The sequence below is a fragment of the Copadichromis virginalis genome, linkage group LG1, assembly GCF_057382275.1.
Source record: "Copadichromis virginalis isolate Kocher_CV1m ecotype Utaka linkage group LG1, C_Virginalis_male_GT1.1, whole genome shotgun sequence".
In the NCBI taxonomy this organism is placed as follows: Eukaryota; Metazoa; Chordata; class Actinopteri; order Cichliformes; family Cichlidae; genus Copadichromis; species Copadichromis virginalis.
In genome coordinates, this window is record NC_140618.1 from 30,793,771 (window position 1) to 30,813,247 (window position 19,477).

At 39.9% G+C, this 19,477-nt stretch overlaps 1 protein-coding gene across 2 annotated transcripts in view; it reads left to right on the forward strand.

The window, feature by feature from the left end:
• The first annotated feature begins 16,815 nt into the window (after positions 1-16,815).
• Positions 16,816-19,477, forward strand: part of trip4 (thyroid hormone receptor interactor 4) — an 83,436-nt gene continuing 80,774 nt past the window's right edge. The window contains exons 1-5 of one of the 2 annotated variants that reach the window (XM_085459095.1): positions 16,816-17,030; positions 17,886-18,067; positions 18,180-18,310; positions 19,089-19,307; positions 19,397-19,475. In XM_085459095.1, coding sequence (XP_085315221.1) covers positions 16,951-17,030; positions 17,886-18,067; positions 18,180-18,310; positions 19,089-19,307; positions 19,397-19,475 — 691 coding nt within the window. In that variant the 5' untranslated portion in view covers positions 16,816-16,950. The remainder of the gene's footprint in view (positions 17,031-17,885; positions 18,068-18,179; positions 18,311-19,088; positions 19,308-19,396; positions 19,476-19,477) is intronic. The other variant, XM_085459104.1, reaches the window with a different exon arrangement.

A 19,477-nucleotide genomic window follows, 5' to 3' on the forward strand; every position in this document is an offset into this window, starting at 1 on the left:
TTCTTAGTTTTTCAGCTTCAGCCATTACATTTGCAGCTTCTTGTGTTGCCAACTGCATTTTCCTTTTTCCCTCTTCAAAAGCTTCCTGCACCTCCTGTAATTCCTGAATCACATTTCCTGCCTCCTTCATTGCAGTTAGATATTTATTTTTGGCTTCTTGTGCTGTGCTTTTCTCTTCCTCCAATGCTTTTTGAGCTTCCAACAGTTCTTTCTTCATGTTTTCATTCTCATTTTCTGCCTGTTGTTTTCCCATTTTCTCTCCTTTAACTTTGAGACCCACATGCAGTAATTCCTGCAATACTACCTCAGTTTCAAACTTTGAATTTTTAGCTTCTCCTCTTGATTTTTCTGCCTCTTCTTTTAATTTGACATTTTCAGCCTGTATCATTTCAAATTCTTCTTGCAGGTTAATCAGCTGTACTGAATTGTGAGGTGAAGCACTCGCCGATCCTCTTCTCGTTCTCCCTTGATTCATTTTGGCCTTTTAAACAAAGGAACCAACGTTTTGTAGAGGAGTGAAGTGAAGTTTTTGATGTTTTCTTCGTCAACTGTCGTTTGTCTTGCACAGAGATGCTGCTGTAGATGTGTCTCTAGCTGTGTCTGGATACAATGAACAATGCTGTAACTAAGTGCTTGTGTTGCACAGTTCTACTAAACATTCCATTCCATGCATGCTCCGCCCACATGGTCAGGAATGTCAGGTGCTGCATCACCAAATGCTGCTCCCGTTGCCTAGCAATAACAGCTGTTTACCTTTTGGGGTCTGGTTCATTATTTAATAAAGAAAACATGTCCAAGTATTGGGTGCTGAGGCTCAGCGCATATTCTAGCCTGCTGTGTGGGTGGGCAGCTAGAAATCACTGGTGGGCAACATGAGTGAGGAGAAAACTGGAGCAGCCAAGCAGGGAGCTGCAGGTTGCTGGTTTGAGTCTCTGTTCAGATGCTGGTGTCTCCTCTCTCTGAGATGTCTGCAAACGGTCCCAGATAAAACAATAAGGATAATAAACAAACACGTGACTAAAATAACAATTATGACTCTGATGTGTTTCATGTGTAGCAGGATGGCCTCTATACAGCAGTCGCTGCAAGCATCCACATCGCCACACTTACTTTTCTTTAAGCAGGCGTACTGGGCTCCTCCTAAGGGAAGTTTGAAACTTCATTTCCTTCATGCTGGTGAACTTTTTACCAAATATTTTCATCAAACCTTCTCCATCACTGACAGGGATTGTTTGGATCTTCACACATCTCCACCAACCCTAAAAAATGAGTCTCACTTTGCTCATATAATGCCAGGAGTGTCTCCATATTTCACAAAAGTCTATGCAAACATGTAACAGTATCCCATATTCATAGAAATATTATTGATATTATAACAAAAGCTGTCACCAACACAATTGTCCCAAGTGCTTTTTTATTAGTTATTGCAAATGCTTGATTGCAGTTCTTGCTAGATGACAAAACCACTTATTAGGTTTAGAAGGAAATGACTTTTTCTACATGAGGTAAAGTTGGAGAGCTGTTTCCCCAAACTAAACGAAATCATCATTTAAAAAACTACAATCTGTATTTACTCTGAACATCTGTGTTAACATTTGAAATTGGAGACATGTAAGTGTAACAAACATGTTAAAACATAAGAAATCAGGAAGGGGCATGTATAGGAATTTCTTTTACTTATGTATTAATCACATTATTTTATTGTATGATACCTTGGTGCCACTGGATTTTAACATGTCTCACACTCACACAGTAAGACAAATGGTGGGGGTCTAGTAGGGAAGTTGGAGGAAGCAGACAACTCCACAGGAAGAGTCTTTTGTCTCTTTGAGGACTCTGGTAGGTAGCAAGGGAGTGTGAAAGGAAGTTTTTTGCACTGCATTTTAAAATGAAAACATATTGCATTTATTTACAATTAAAGACACAGAGCAGAAAGTGTGTTACTGGTTTACATCCACAGACACAAGAAAAGAAGCAGGCAACATGAGGTCAAGTTATGGCAATTTTATTTGTGTATTTCAGTACATGTATTTAGATTAGTTTTTAAAAGACAAACAAACGTCCCAAGAAGAAGGATGGGGTGAAAGAAAGATGGAGAGAGGAGGAAGAAACTATTGATCTCCTCAAACTCGATGCTGCTGGATCAGTTCTTTCTCAGCAGTCTGCTCCAGAATCCCCTCCTGTCCTCGGCTTGCTTTTCTTTTGCCTTCAGTTCTTTTAAGGTTTTGTTGAGCTGCTCCTCGGCATCTTTAAATTTTTCTTTCAGCTGCTGTTTGGCGAGTTTCACTTTGTGTTTGAGGAGCTCTTTAGCTTCCTTTTTGTGCTTTTGTATTTCTTTAAGTGCGTCTTTGCAGTCTTTCTTGGTCACCACAGAGCCAGTCATTTCTTTCATGAATGCCTTCACCTCAATTTTCTCTTCTGCAAGTTCTTCTTGCACTTTCATCAGTTCCTTCTTCATGTTTTGAGTGTAACTCTTTGTATCTTCCATTTCTTTCTTTGCTTCCTGTATTTTAATTTTCTCTTTCTCCAACACTTTTTGAGCTTCCAACAATTCTTTCTTCATATTTTCAATCTCATTTTCTGCCTCATGTTTACGTTTTTTCTCCTCTTGAAGTTGTTGCTTTACATGCAGTAATTCCTTTCTTAGTTTTTCAGCTTCAGCCATTACATTTGCAGCTTCTTGTGTTGCCAACTGCATTTTCCTTTTTCCCTCTTCAAAAGCTTCCTGCACCTCCTGTAATTCCTGAATCACATTTCCTGCCTCCTTCATTGCAGTTAGATATTTATTTTTGGCTTCTTGTGCTGTGGTTTTCTCTTCCTCCAATGCTTTTTGAGCTTCCAACAGTTCTTTCTTCATGTTTTCATTCTCATTTTCTGCCTGTTGTTTTCCCATTTTCTCTCCTTTAACTTTGAGACCCACATGCAGTAATTCCTGCAATACTACCTCAGTTTCAAACTTTGAATTTTTAGCTTCTCCTCTTGATTTTTCTGCCTCTTCTTTTAATTTGACATTTTCAGCCTGTATCATTTCAAATTCTTCTTGCAGGTTAATCAGCTGTACTGAATTGTGAGGTGAAGCACTCGCCGATCCTCTTCTCGTTCTCCCTTGATTCATTTTGGCCTTTTAAACAAAGGAACCAACGTTTTGTAGAGGAGTGAAGTGAAGTTTTTGATGTTTTCTTCGTCAACTGTCGTTTGTCCTGCACAGAGATGCTGCTGTAGATGTGTCTCTAGCTGTGTCTGGATACAATGAACAATGCTGTAACTAAGTGCTTGTGTTGCACAGTTCTACTAAACATTCCATTCCATGCATGCTCCGCCCACATGGTCAGGAATGTCAGGTGCTGCATCACCAAATGCTGCTCCCGTTGCCTAGCAATAACAGCTGTTTACCTTTTGGGGTCTGGTTCATTATTTAATAAAGAAAACATGTCCAAGTATTGGGTGCTGAGGCTCAGCGCATATTCTAGCCTGCTGCGTGGGTGGGCAGCTAGAAATCACTGGTGGGCAACATGAGTGAGGAGAAAACTGGAGCAGCCAAGCAGGGAGCTGCAGGTTGCTGGTTTGAGTCTCTGTTCAGATGCTGGTGTCTCCTCTCTCTGAGATGTCTGCAAACGGTCCCAGATAAAACAATAAGGATAATAAACAAACACGTGACTAAAATAACAATTATGACTCTGATGTGTTTCATGTGTAGCAGGATGGCCTCTATACAGCAGTCGCTGCAAGCATCCACATCGCCACACTTACTTTTCTTTAAGCAGGCGTGCTGGGCTCCTCCTAAGGGAAGTTTGAAACTTCATTTCCTTCATGCTGGTGAACTTTTTACCAAATATTTTCATCAAACCTTCTCCATCACTGACAGGGATTGTTTGGATCTTCACTCATCTCCACCAACCCTAAAAAATGAGTCTCACTTTGCTCATATAATGCCAGGAGTGTCTCCATATTTCACAAAAGTCTATGCAAACATGTAACAGTATCCCATATTCATAGAAATATTATTGATATTATAACAAAAGCTGTCACCAACACAATTGTCCCAAGTGCTTTTTTATTAGTTATTGCAAATGCTTGATTGCAGTTCTTGCTAGATGACAAAACCACTTATTAGGTTTAGAAGGAAATGACTTTTTCTACATGAGGTAAAGTTGGAGAGCTGTTTCCCCAAACTAAACGAAATCATCATTTAAAAAACTACAATCTGTATTTACTCTGAACATCTGTGTTAACATTTGAAATTGGAGACATGTAAGTGTAACAAACATGTTAAAACATAAGAAATCAGGAAGGGGCATGTATAGGAATTTCTTTTACTTATGTATTAATCACATTATTTTATTGTATGATACCTTGGTGCCACTGGATTTTAACATGTCTCACACTCACACAGTAAGACAAATGGTGGGGGTCTAGTAGGGAAGTTGGAGGAAGCAGACAACTCTACAGGAAGAGTCTTTTGTCTCTTTGAGGACTCTGGTAGGTAGCAAGGGAGTGTGAAAGGAAGTTTTTTGCACTGCATTTTAAAATGAAAACATATTGCATTTATTTACAATTAAAGACACACAGAGCAGAAAGTGTGTTACTGTTTTACATCCACAGACACACAAGAAAAGAAGCAGGCAACATGAGGTCAAGTTATGGCAATTTTATTTGTGTATTTCAGTACATGTATTTAGATTAGTTTTTAAAAGACAAACAAACGTCCCAAGAAGAAGGATGGGGTGAAAGAAAGGTGGAGAGAGGAGGAAGAAACTATTGATCTCCTCAAACTCGATGCTGCTGGATCAGTTCTTTCTCAGCAGTCTGCTCCAGAATCCCCTCCTGTCCTCGGCTTGCTTTTCTTTTGCCTTCAGTTCTTTTAAGGTTTTGTTGAGCTGCTCCTCGGCATCTTTAAATTTTTCTTTCAGCTGCTGTTTGGCGAGTTTCACTTTGTGTTTGAGGAGCTCTTTAGCTTCCTTTTTGTGCTTTCCTATTTCTTTAAGTGCGTCTTTGCAGTCTTTCTTGGTCACCACAGAGCCAGTCATTTCTTTCATGAATGCCTTCACCTCAATTTTCTCTTCTGCAAGTTCTTCTTGCACTTTCATCAGTTCCTTCTTCATGTTTTGAGTGTAACTCTTTGTATCTTCCATTTCTTTCTTTGCTTCCTGTATTTTAATTTTCTCTTTCTCCAACACTTTTTGAGCTTCCAACAATTCTTTCTTCATATTTTCAATCTCATTTTCTGCCTCATGTTTACGTTTTTTCTCCTCTTGAAGTTGTTGCTTTACATGCAGTAATTCCTTTCTTAGTTTTTCAGCTTCAGCCATTACATTTGCAGCTTCTTGTGTTGCCAACTGCATTTTCCTTTTTCCCTCTTCAAAAGCTTCCTGCACCTCCTGTAATTCCTGAATCACATTTCCTGCCTCCTTCATTGCAGTTAGATATTTATTTTTGGCTTCTTGTGCTGTGCTTTTCTCTTCCTCCAATGCTTTTTGAGCTTCCAACAGTTCTTTCTTCATGTTTTCATTCTTGTTTTCTGCCTGTTGTTTTCCCATTTTCTCACCTTTAACTTTGAGACCCACATGCAGTAATTCCTGCAATGCTACCTCAGTTTCAAACTTTGAATTTTTAGCTTCTCCTCTTGATTTTTCTGCCTCTTCTTTTAATTTGACATTTTCAGCCTGTATCATTTCAAATTCTTCTTGCAGGTTAATCAGCTGTACTGAATTGTGAGGTGAAGCACTCGCCGATCCTCTTCTCGTTCTCCCTCGATTCATTTTGGCCTTTTAAACAAAGGAACCAACGTTTTGTAGAGGAGTGAAGTGAAGTTTTTGATGTTTTCTTCGTCAACTGTCGTTTGTCCTGCACAGAGATGCTGCTGTAGATGTGTCTCTAGCTGTGTCTGGATACAATGAACAATGCTGTAACTAAGTGCTTGTGTTGCACAGTTCTACTAAACATTCCATTCCATGCATGCTCCGCCCACATGGTCAGGAATGTCAGGTGCTGCATCACCAAATGCTGCTCCCGTTGCCTAGCAATAACAGCTGTTTACCTTTTGGGGTCTGGTTCATTATTTAATAAAGAAAACATGTCCAAGTATTGGGTGCTGAGGCTCAGCGCATATTCTAGCCTGCTGTGTGGGTGGGCAGCTAGAAATCACTGGTGGGCAACATGAGTGAGGAGAAAACTGGAGCAGCCAAGCAGGGAGCTGCAGGTTGCTGGTTTGAGTCTCTGTTCAGATGCTGGTGTCTCCTCTCTCTGAGATGTCTGCAAACGGTCCCAGATAAAACAATAAGGATAATAAACAAACACGTGACTAAAATAACAATTATGACTCTGATGTGTTTCATGTGTAGCAGGATGGCCTCTATACAGCAGTCGCTGCAAGCATCCACATCGCCACACTTACTTTTCTTTAAGCAGGCGTACTGGGCTCCTCCTAAGGGAAGTTTGAAACTTCATTTCCTTCATGCTGGTGAACTTTTTACCAAATATTTTCATCAAACCTTCTCCATCACTGACAGGGATTGTTTGGATCTTCACACATCTCCACCAACCCTAAAAAATGAGTCTCACTTTGCTCATATAATGCCAGGAGTGTCTCCATATTTCACAAAAGTCTATGCAAACATGTAACAGTATCCCATATTCATAGAAATATTATTGATATTATAACAAAAGCTGTCACCAACACAATTGTCCCAAGTGCTTTTTTATTAGTTATTGCAAATGCTTGATTGCAGTTCTTGCTAGATGACAAAACCACTTATTAGGTTTAGAAGGAAATGACTTTTTCTACATGAGGTAAAGTTGGAGAGCTGTTTCCCCAAACTAAACGAAATCATCATTTAAAAAACTACAATCTGTATTTACTCTGAACATCTGTGTTAACATTTGAAATTGGAGACATGTAAGTGTAACAAACATGTTAAAACATAAGAAATCAGGAAGGGGCATGTATAGGAATTTCTTTTACTTATGTATTAATCACATTATTTTATTGTATGATACCTTGGTGCCACTGGATTTTAACATGTCTCACACTCACACAGTAAGACAAATGGTGGGGGTCTAGTAGGGAAGTTGGAGGAAGCAGACAACTCCACAGGAAGAGTCTTTTGTCTCTTTGAGGACTCTGGTAGGTAGCAAGGGAGTGTGAAAGGAAGTTTTTTGCACTGCATTTTAAAATGAAAACATATTGCATTTATTTACAATTAAAGACACAGAGCAGAAAGTGTGTTACTGTTTTACATCCACAGACACAAGAAAAGAAGCAGGCAACATGAGGTCAAGTTATGGCAATTTTATTTGTGTATTTCAGTACATGTATTTAGATTAGTTTTTAAAAGACAAACAAACGTCCCAAGAAGAAGGATGGGGTGAAAGAAAGGTGGAGAGAGGAGGAAGAAACTATTGATCTCCTCAAACTCGATGCTGCTGGATCAGTTCTTTCTCAGCAGTCTGCTCCAGAATCCCCTCCTGTCCTCGGCTTTCTTTTCTTTTGCCTTCAGTTCTTTTAAGGTTTTGTTGAGGTGCTCCTCGGCATCTTTAATTTTTTAACTGCAAAATGAACTGATGAAAACAGTACAAAGGTTAAAGTACCACATGTGCTGTACTGAAAGCTGCAGCTGTTTTATTGATAAAGTTAAAGAGAAAAAAAAAACAAAAGGATTAATCACCCATGTAACTGTGTCACTATATATCAGCATTAACAGGACCTCAGTTTGTATCTCAGACCTGCACAGCTTCCATTTTAAACACTTGATGTACTCAGCTGCATAAAGAGCACGTTTGAGTTTCTCTAACACAATCAAATAAAACCTAATGAAGGTCAAAGGTCACAGTTTTCACAGTTTTTTGCAGATAGTGTGTTATTTACCATAAAGTGATTCAGAGTTATTTATACCAGAGTAACCAGAGAGGATCATATATTTTTAAATATATAACTTTCTACAGGACTGAATATAATATCGTTATGTAAAAGTCCGGAGCCTCTGGGGAGTATCCAAGTATTTATAACATTACACAAACCAAAGGTCTCCATCACAGTGTTCATGAAATGCTGGGTTTATCCATCTCCTGGGACGGGCCTACGGAGGAGTGCTGAAGATTTCCCTGTGAGGGAGCTGCTGGTGAAGATCATGAGTCCTGCTTGATCAATGCGATGAGCTTCAATGTTCCTGGTGTTTCTTAAATGATGCCTCTTTCAGTGGGTCAACAGAACTTCTGGCACAGGACAGCTGTGATGAAAGAAAGGGAAGAAGTTTCTCCAAACCTCTGGACCCAGGAAACCCAGCTTGGTCCTGATGGTCTCCCTCACTAGTTTCTCTCCAGGGTGAATGTAGCTGTTATACATAATATGGATTATTATTAAATAAAAAGAACAAATTAGACTACACTACTGAAACCTTCTGCTGCTGTTTTCAAAGTTTCCATGTTACTGGGCTGTAGAGATTTAAACAGTTTTAGATCCATTACACTCACAGTCTTAAATGTTAAAATCTCAAAGGACAGCATTATATTTTTGATATTAACAGTAACTCTGGGCTTCTGTGGCGTGTGTAGCCGATCTCATCGCTGTCTAAAATGGATTAAAAAAAACAAAAGAAGTGCTGAATCCTTCAATAACACAGACTATTAGAGTAGCAGCTGTCTGTGTGAAGCACTTGCTGCAGGGTTGCGCCATGAATGTATTCAGCTGCCAACAAAAAGCAGGACTCAGTGCAGGCAACTGCCATGAGTCTGACGATGTTGGGGTGAGACAGTCTCCTAATAAAACAGAAACATCTCCGAATAAAAAACAAAAAAAATCACATTTCACCACTGTCGCTAGCTAGAATGAATTAGCCAGACAAAAATAGTACTGATTTGGTTTCGTACAAAACTAGCTTTCCTTCTCTGATATGTAACTTTCACAACATAACCGCAACTTAATATAACACAACTGTGGCAGGCTGCATCCTCCTGAGGACCCGGCCTTCGCGGTCTACGTGGGCCAGGTCCTCAGAAGGTCGGGTAGGCTGGAAGTAAACGGCCGTGAAATTGGACGGTCTAGCCTTCAGATTAGCGTCACCGCTGTCTCGGTGGAGTTTAATAAACTCAGCCGTCTGCTCCTTGCTATCTAAAATATAACAGGACACTGGCGTAAATTCTCGACTGTCTCATACAGTCTGTTTAGTCAGTTTTCTGTTTGACGTTTAGTCAGCTGTGTAAAAACCAAGGAGGAACCCACCCGGGGGATTAATAAAGTTTTATTTTATCTAATCTAATAACTTTAATCTCAGCCAAACCGATTTCCTCACGAACAAACAAAACACTGAAAAAAGCCCAACAATAACATTTTTAGGTTGTCTAAGTGACAGTGACTTATATATTACGTTTAACCCGAGCAGCGAAAGTCCGCGGTGATCTGAAAATGATGTGCCGGGAGTTGTGCCGTTCTCGGCGGCATCAGTGACCCTCGAGCTCCCGGCTAGCTATCGAGCTGGTGGGTAGCAGATGTCTCCGAAAACGTCAAAGCACTTTTGCAAATATGCGATATCTTGATAAACCGAGCAGATATTTGATGTTTGCACAGCTACTTTCTTGCCTGAAAATATGTTAAAAGTTTATTTTGTGACCCAGAAAGATTAGTAAGAGTAATTTTAAAACTTAGTAGCGGCCGCCATTGTTGGAAACTGGAGTTTGGCTGGGCCGCGCTATGAATTCTGGGATATGGTAGGCCACGAAGGACACACCCGACCCATCCTTCAAATTCGGGGAAAAGGAGGACGCATTTGTCGGCTGCATTCGGTGCGTCGCTATGACGTAATCGGTCTACAAATGCGGCCTCAGGAGGATGCAGCCCATGAATTTGGACACGACCAAAGTTAAACTTACCTTGGCTGTATCCCAATTCAGCGTCTGCAGCCTTAAAGGCCGCATTTTAAGGCCAATTACGTCACAGCGACACGACGAAGGCTGTCCCAATTCAAAGGCTGCTCGAAATGCGGTCCTCAAATGCGTCCTTCATTTCATTAAATTTTAAGGATGTGGCGGTGTAGACTTCATGGCCCAACATATCCCAGAATGCATAGCATGGCGGTGGGTGTGGATAATTTTGCCGGAAAAAAAAACGGCGGAAGAGTGGCGGCCGAAGAGTAAACTTTTAAAAGTAAGTACCGAATATTATGTTACTTATTTATGTGCGAATGTTTAATAACGAAGAACATTAAAACATTACTGTTGGCCACATGTCGGCAAAGTTATGTGACATTAGCGATGTTTGTACTAACTTGGTTTTAAAGCCTTTACTTTAAAATATACGCCGTTCAATAGATGACCTTAATCTTACAGAGAATATGATGATTTCATGGATATTTAAATTAAGCACTGAGACAAATTTAGTAATGCCAACATATTAAAAGAACAATATTTGTCTCTCATATATATATATATAACACAGTTATATATACTGTGTCAAAGAAACCTGTCTTTGAGTGAAGATTTAAGGTGACAGGAAATATAAATAATATAAATAAATGCAGCTTGAATCTTTACTGAAGCTCAGTATTTGAAATAGAGTTCATTCACTGCTGTAACAACTAATAATGATTGAAATTATAACTTTAATATTGGCCATATTATATTTACATTACTAAAGTGAGATGACTTTAGTCTCATGAACAACATTAGCTAATTGTTATTTACTAGGTAATCTTAAATGACTGTTCAGTACAGAAGTGAAGCCCAATAATCATGATTTCACAGTCAGCCTCAGATACTTACCAAATCAAAGCTCATGTACAAACAAACAAACAAATGAACAAAAGATTTTCTCCTTCATTTCTGTCAAACAAAGCTGTATGAAACGTTTCCAGCTGTTAGTGTCATGGTTGCTAGGCATCCAGGGCAGCGCGACGGAGGCTAGACCGTCCCATTTCACAAGCCTCTCACTTCCGGCCTTTAAGTACGCGGCTGCGCACTTTAAGGCTGCAGACCCTGAATTGGGATACAGCCCCTTGGCCGTGTCCAAATTCATGGGCTGCATTCTCCTGAGGACCCGGCCTTCGCGGTCTACGTGGGCCAGGTCCTCAGAAGATCGGGTAGGCCGGAAGTAAACGGCCGTGAAATTGGACGGTCTAGCCTTCTGATTAGCGTCGCCGCTGTCTCGGTGGAGTTCTTGAGAACTGAGACCTGACAATTTTTTGTCTGATACCTGACAACTTTTTTCCTGACAACTGACACCTGACATTTATTTGTCTGCTACCTGACAACTTTTTTCCTGACAACTGACACCTGACATTTATTTGTCTGCTACCTGACAACTTTTTTCCTGACAACTGAGACCTGACATTTTTTTGTCTGATACCTGACAACTTTTTTCCTGACAACTGAGACCTGACAATTTTTTTTTGTCTGATACCTGACAACTTTTTTCTTGAGACCTGACGATGTCCTAAAATGTACACTGTACTCCAGTCTCGGCTAGTTGTATCCCATTTTGGATGGAGAAGTAAATTGAAATCTCCTGCACATATACATGTACCAACACTTTCTGCGGCAATAAGACTGAATATCTCCTTAAAGAACCCTGTACTACTACCAGGGGGTGCATATATATTACACAGCGTGACGTCTTCCTGTTCCATTTTCCCTTTCACCAACACAAATCTTCCCTCTTTATCTTTATGTTCTCCAGTAAACTCAAAACCAACCTTGTTCGGTATCAGAATGGCCACTCCTCTTTTTTTGCCAGATCTATGTGAGGCATAATAAATATTTTTGAATCCCATTCTCTTCCACTTCTCATGTTCTTCCTTTGATATTGCGTTTCTTGTAGAAACGCAATATCAATTTTTTCCCTTTTTAGCTTTGAAACTATCTTACTCCTTATAATGGGATTCTTTATACCATTTACATTCAAAGACAATACCTTATAATACCGCATATGTTCTATGTATTTCCAACTTATTTTCCTGCACCAACATAACAATACTCCCAGCCCTCAGAACACATAATAAACACACATGAACAAAGACAGAACTTGTCTTAACCAAATAAACCAGGTCTTCCATAATGCTGGGCTTACACTGTGCGATTTTTTCAGTCGCGCGATTCAGCTCCTACTCAAACTGTACGGTTGACTCGCAGGGGTTAGAAGTTCATAGGTCACGATGCAGGGTCTCACACCGATGCTCTGATGCAGTGGTCACACTGTGCGTCCATAAAATGAAGGTTATAACAGAAATTCTGTCGCTCGCTCTCCCTCTCTGTCTTTACTCACACAGACACACCACCACCATCAACTTTGCTAAATTGCTAATGAAAAACATTGATCAGGCAGCTGTGATTGAGCAGCAATGTAAATCCAACTATTTTCATGGTTGTTGTGGTCGTGATAATTTTGTGAGGCCACATCGAAAAGGCTCGGATGAGCTTTCCAAAGTTCTACAAGTTGTGCCTCCATCGCTTGTGTCCAGATCACACGCTGCACTGCCATGCTGCGCCGTCTTTTTCGCTGACATTTGTGTTTGCGCGTGCGCAGTGTGACAAACTGCGGTGACACCCGGTCGCGAGGTGACGACGGTCGCGAGGATTTCAAACAGGTTTGAAATCCTCGCGACCAAGCGATTGATGATCTGGAGCTGGTCGTGGGGTGTTAATCGCGTCTCGTTACCCCACGTATATTATACGATGCACGACGCACGATGAAGGCCAAAATCGGGCCGATCGCCAAAACGGTCGCACGACTCAAAAATCGGCTCAAAATCGGCCAAAAATCGCACAGTGTAAGGCCCAGCATTAACAGCGAAACGGGGCCGGTGGGGCACAGGTGTTACTCCTCCGTGCGCTGGAAAACCTTCAGCTTTTCCCGTGCGCTCCCGCGTAGATCAGCTGTATTCCCGGTGTTGTGCCAAAAAGTGATTGTCTGCCAAAAAGTGATTTCCAGTGTTTCTGTGTATTTTTTATGTGTAATATCTTTACGTATGTTCGTAAATAGACTTCGGTGAACAGGGGATACAAAGGGGTTACATAAAGAATTAAAAAATTATCTGTTTTTTAAGTATCTTTACAACTTGTACTTACATTATAACCATATCTGGTCCTTTATCCCCACTTAACATATTTTTACAGAACTATTGTAATATTTGCTGCCATTTCTGCTGTGCTCTTGGCCAACTTACTCTTACAAAATACATTTTTAATGTTAATGAGATTTTTTTTTACTGCATAAATAAAGGTTATATAAAAGTCGCTGCCAAAAACTGATTGCGGCTTGTATCTTGCTACACGAATGTTGTTTGTGGCTCAAGATGACTTTATGTCATCCATAAGGGATGCATTTGACATATGTTTAACATATTATAGCCCAACAAGTTACTTATAGCACTTTAAATATGAGCAATCGCTTTTTGGCAAATACCGGAAATCAGTTTTTGGCAGACAATCACTTTTTGGCACAACACCGGCGCGTCGCGGCCCAACCACGCTCGTCGGTAGCATACTGCTGATCATCTCCGCCGTAATGCCTTTGGGCTTTCTTATGGCCACCGGTCCCACCGTGTATCCACCGGTCCCACCGTGTATCCGCGTCTTCTTAGATCCCCCGCAGCTTCCTCCGCGCTAATAAGACCATTCCCGAGTCAAAATGAACCCGTATTTTAGCAAGCGGGGTCTGGAACTGGATGGCGTTTTCTTTAAGTACTTTTTTAACCGGGCCGTACTCTTTTCTCTTCATTTGTATGTTTTCGGCATAGTCGTGATCAAAGAAAATCCATTTCTCCTTTATATATGCAGGCTTCTTCCATGCAGCGCGTAGGATTTGTTCTTTAATATTGAACTTTAAGAAGCGCACCACCGTTGATTGAGGGGGCGCCCCCGGCGGCAGCTGCACTCCCAGCGCCCGGTGAGCGCTCTCCATCCCTAGGTTCTTCTCGCTGCCCAAGTCCACGCCGTCCCCCAACTCCGATATCATCATGCTTTCCACATACCTTAGCATGGAGGTGCCTTCTATGTTCTCAGGGATGCCATATATCCGTATGTTATTACGGCGTGAGCGCCTCTCCAAATCCGTAACCTTCTCTTTGAGCTGCCTCTGGTTATCCAGCAGCTGAACAATGGCATCCCTCACTCCAGTGTCCCATTTCTCCTTCCCTACCATGTTTCTTTCCATTTCTTCCAGACGTTTCCCCACCTCCTCGATCCTGCTTGTGGCGGCGGTAACCTGTTGATTTATCTCGTGTGTTAACTCGCTCATTTGGGCTTTCATGTCCTCTTTCTAACTTGTTCTCACGAGCGATCCTTCTTCATCTCTGCCTTAAGGTCTTGCATGTCCTCCGCCACTACTTCACTCACCACCTGTCTGAGGGGGCCTAGCGCTGATGTTGTGGCCTCTGCCGCCATCTTCTCGCCCTCTTGCTCGGAGCGTGTTTCATTTGTCTTACTCTCAAGTCGCGTTTCTAAGCTTCGGCCGGGGGCTCGTCCCTTCTTATTTTTATCTCCGCTCATTATTCTTGAGGGGAAAGTCGCTTTTAATGGATTATATTCTTGAATTGCGGATTATTTTAGCTATCGATGCAGGAGCTCCTGTTTATGCTGCTACTCTCGCCACCATGACACCGGAAGTCCCCCACTTTTAATTCTTAACATTTGTACTATTCTAAAAAATAAATAAATATAGGATTTAGATGATTTCCAAATTGTTGCATTTGTTTTATTTACATTTCATTCAGTTTCCAAATTTATTTGGAATAATTGTAATAACCCAATGAAAAGGTACGGAGCCAAAGAATGCAACAACACAAAGTGCAGTGAACACCTGCATGTTTTATATATTCACCAGACAGTTCATTTGGCTTGACATTTGGTGTTTTTAGTTAGTTTTTACTACAAAGTATTATATGTAAATGTTTCCATGGCTAATTGTCTTTTTTGGAAAGTGTGGACAAACGCCAGGCAGGTTATGAACAAGGTGTGGTAGCAGGGTATAAAGGGCTCACAATTAACCAATTTGTTTGCTGGTTTGCTAGGAGAAGCCACTACTCTTCCATAGAGCGGCCATGTTGAGCTCGTAAATGAAAGCTTTGATAAATAAAAATAATAAAACTTGGGCTGTACTAAATCCTGTCTCTGCCTGCAGTGACTGGAGTCTTGATGCTCACTGACCATTTGACACAGAAGCATGATTAGTTGTTAACGAATAAGACCAAAAACAACGTTGCTTCATGGCACAAATCAAATGCAAATATAAAACGTGAAAATTAGAATAAGTGCAAAACTGTTCTAATATGGGGTTGTTGCTGTGGCATATAAAGCATGTTTTGATTGTAATTTATTTAATCAATAGCGTCAAAAACATAAACTAATCTATGGTAGCTTATTAGAGATTGTTAGCTAATTTTAGATTTCATTTTAGATTTTAGATTGGTGGGATCTCGCTAGCTGTGAGCCAAGGAGCTGATGTATTTTATTAATGTAGTTAATTTCCTATTCCCATTCCTGCTCTGGCTGAATTAGGTTGAACTCAAAACAGTCTGACCATCATTTATTTTTCACGCTTTTCTTTCTTTGAATAAAAGATTTTAAAGTAGTTTTTATTTTCTTACTTTGGTTTGTTCAGTCTCATGACTAGATGTAAACGGAAGACCATGAAACAATAACTAAACATGCACCTTATAAGGAGAATGGGACAATAAACAGAGGGAGAATGAAGACATAAATACACATCCAGGATAAGGAGGGGATGGAGAAACAGGCGGGAACACAGCTGGGACTAAACACACATAACGAGACAGAGAGGAAGCAAAACTGAATACACTAAACACAGGACAGAAGACTATCAAAATTCAACAGGAAACAAGAGGCACACACTGAGATACAGACTGACTAAACAGGGAGCAGGGGTAGCAAGAGGCACGACAGGGAAACAAATTAATAGACATGTGAGCTTGGCACAGTGACTTGGGAGACAAAAACACAGATACAAGATTTACTAAACACAAGAGACGACTAGGCAGTGAGGGAGGGAGAACTATAATCACAAAGAACTGAAGGCAAACCGAAACACACTTTAGACGAAATAATAACGAAGAACCGAAAAACTACAACCTAACCAGAAACTAAATGATCAAATAAGAACACAAAAGTGCAAAAAAACAAAACAAAACACTAAATTTAGAATATTATTTCAGATGCAAAGCAATCCAAAACATAAACTCTGGATCACTGACTCAGGGCCATGACAAATAAAACCTCACAAGTTGAGGACTTACTGTCTTCCTACAGCCAAAAAAAGTGTTCAGTAGTAATCAGTAATAAATAATAAAATTATAAAAATTTGAGTTATAATACCAAATAATGATAATACTGATAAACTGTAATAACAGTGAATAAAAATCTTAATTACATCTCTGTTTTATTTGGAGTCATTGAAACCAGACTGGTGATGACTATACTTTATAGTCTTGTTATATACTTGTTTTACTAATAATACAGTCACTTCAGGCATAACCTTGATTGGCTCATGTACGATAATAACCTATGTCAGGTATGAGCCTATTCGGTGGAACCTGTCGATTTAAGCAACAGCTAAAGCTTGTGTATTTAAAGTTACTGCAAACCTGCCATCTAGTGATTGAACTCAAAAGTGCAACCAATCCGTATTTCACTGATAAAGGAGTGTTTAGTTTCACTAACACCCGCGTATAATTAAAGAAAGTTACAATTAAAGACAGATGATTTTACACAAGTGTTTTTCCCCCTCTTTCTTTATTTTACTTTTCTGTTTGGTCAGGTGGAACCTTTACACCACAGCATAAGTTGTTTCAGGACGGGATTCTGCCACGTACTCCCGGTAAACGCCAATGTTATGTGCGCATTTGTTTTTTTCGCCGACTGGAAACACGTTTATGCTATAAGTTTGTGCTTGACACGCCGGTCTCTTTGATTTAAACTTGAAGGTGTGGAGCCTGTCATCTGGTAAAAATGTCGGAGCAGTTGTTGCAGTGGTGTGTGGAACAGTTACATCACAAGTTTGGATTGGAGGCGGGTGAAGAAATCGTCCAGTAAGAAAATTTTACCTGCCTGTTATTACTGTCTGCCGTCTGGCTAATTGTAGCATCTGCAGATCAGCTAACTAGTAAGCTAGGCTGCGCTATGGTGTACTTATGTATGTATATGACGTGTCGTTGTCGTTTTTGATACAGCTAATTAATTGTGACACTACAGCTGTATGCCAGTGTATTGACTATTTAGTGGCTCACCGTGAACAAGCTGTTTTGGCTAAAAAGTCAGATTAAACCTTTTTCTACATGACAAGTGTCGAGTGGGACTTTGTGTCTTTATGTATTTTTATTTGTTTTAACTATTAAAAATCTACACACATGGTTTACGTGGTTTACATGGTTAGTGTATGTAAGCGAAACAGTGAACATAGTTTTCTGTTGAGAAATCATAACGTTTTTCATTTGGCAGGTAATAAGCAAATGATATGGACACTAAACCAAGCAAAGTTAGAGTCCACCCATCAGATCAACAGCCTGAAAGCTGATAGTTTATCATAAAGACAGAGATGAAGAACTGCATAAACGTGTACCCTAAAATAAGCAACTTTAACCAATTATATATGAAAAGCTTTTCGTGGACTAATATGGTAAATGGACTGGTATTTATATAGCTACAGTATATATTACTACAAGTTTCGTTCACCCAACCACACACACATTCGTACAAATGCTTTTTTTTTTTATACCTAAGCTCCTGATATATTAGCATACTTCTAAAATTACTGAAAGACACATATTTTAAAAGTAATTGATAATTAAATGACAGTTCGTCGCTATTTCTGGTCTTTTAAAATGTTAGGCAATGAATTTGTATAGAAACGTCAATAAATGAAGTTGTGGTGTTGTATTTCCAAGATATATTCTATCAATCGAGAAGGCTGAAGAGATTGAGGAATATGTGGGAGACCTCCTGCAGGGTACAGATGGGGAAAAGGGGCAGTTCATTAACGAGCTCCTCAGCAGATGGAAGAAGACTCAAAGACAGGCAGCAGATACCACAGGTCTTTTCATTCTCAAAGAATCTGTTTCATCACCAGGTAAGAAACAAATTTCATTCAGATAGACTACATAAAAGGAACTACAGTAAAAAAAAACGCCTCAGTTGCTCTGAAACAACGTTGATGAAGGTAATTTTTAAAAATATTTTAGATGCACAAGATATGACCCGAGATACCCAGAAGAAATCTAAACGAAAAGGACGCAACAAACAGGAGGTGATGACCGTGAGCCAAGCAGAACCTGTGCCAGAAGCTGTAAAAACCCCCATTGATCTGATGAGGGTGAGTACAAATAATGCCACACTTTTGTTGTCTTCTCACCTGCTTTATGGAGATAATTTGTTACCAAATTGACAGAACTTATAAAATACCAGTCAGACGTTTGGACATGCCTACTCATCAGTGTGTGATTTTCTTCTTTCTTTTGTTTTATTTTAATTTTTAAAAAAATATTTTTTACATTGTAGAACAATATGGACATCAAACCTGTGAAGTAACTTAATATGGTAGTCAGATGGGATGGTGTGTCAATTCAGTGCATTCACAGCCTTTCACAATATCCATATCTAACAAAGACATAAAACTGCATTCATCAAAGCAACGGACGGATTTCCACTGGTGTAATATCCAGTTCAGTAATGAGCAGACTTCTAAAATTACTTGTAACTCTGTTTCTTGTTGTTTAAAGTAGTGGATTTTGCTTTTGCTATTCAGTCATGAAGGGCTGAGTCACAGACATGCTTTTTAATGTTTAATCATTTTTATCTTTTTATGGCCTGTTGATAGAATCTCGCTTATGGCATCCCAAATCCTGCTTTGAATAATTTAAAGTAAACTTTGTTTTCTCTTCATATATTCAGGTGATATTTCTGCGTTCTGATACAAAAAAGAATAAAAATAATAAAGAATCCTTAAAAAAAAAAAAAAAAGCGGGATCCAAACTTGTAACTGATATCAATATCATGTTTATTTGTACATGTCCTGTGCCATTTTTATTGTTGTGTTCATTTGTTAAACAGATGTCTTCCTTTCTACTTCTCTTCATTCAATTGTTCTTCAGGCCCAGGAAAATAGTAATACATCATCATCAAAGAAGAAAACAAAGTTTGTCAATCTCTACGCTAAAGAGGGTCAGGACAGGCTGGCTGTGTTACTCCCAGGTCGGCATGCTTGTGAATGCCTTGCCCAAAAGCACAAGCTTATTAACAACTGCATCACCTGTGGCCGTATTGTGTGTGAGCAAGAGGGCTCAGGACCCTGTTTCTTCTGTGGCAGCCTGGTACATATCACTTTAAGTCCTTAGATTGCGTTGTTGTTTTGGGGCTTTTTTTGTCATTCTTCTTGTGCTAAAAGTGTTTTCTGATTAAGGTCTGCACAAAAGAAGAACAGGAGATCCTCCAACGAGACTCCAACAAAAGCCAGAAACTAAGAAAGAAGCTCATGGGCGGT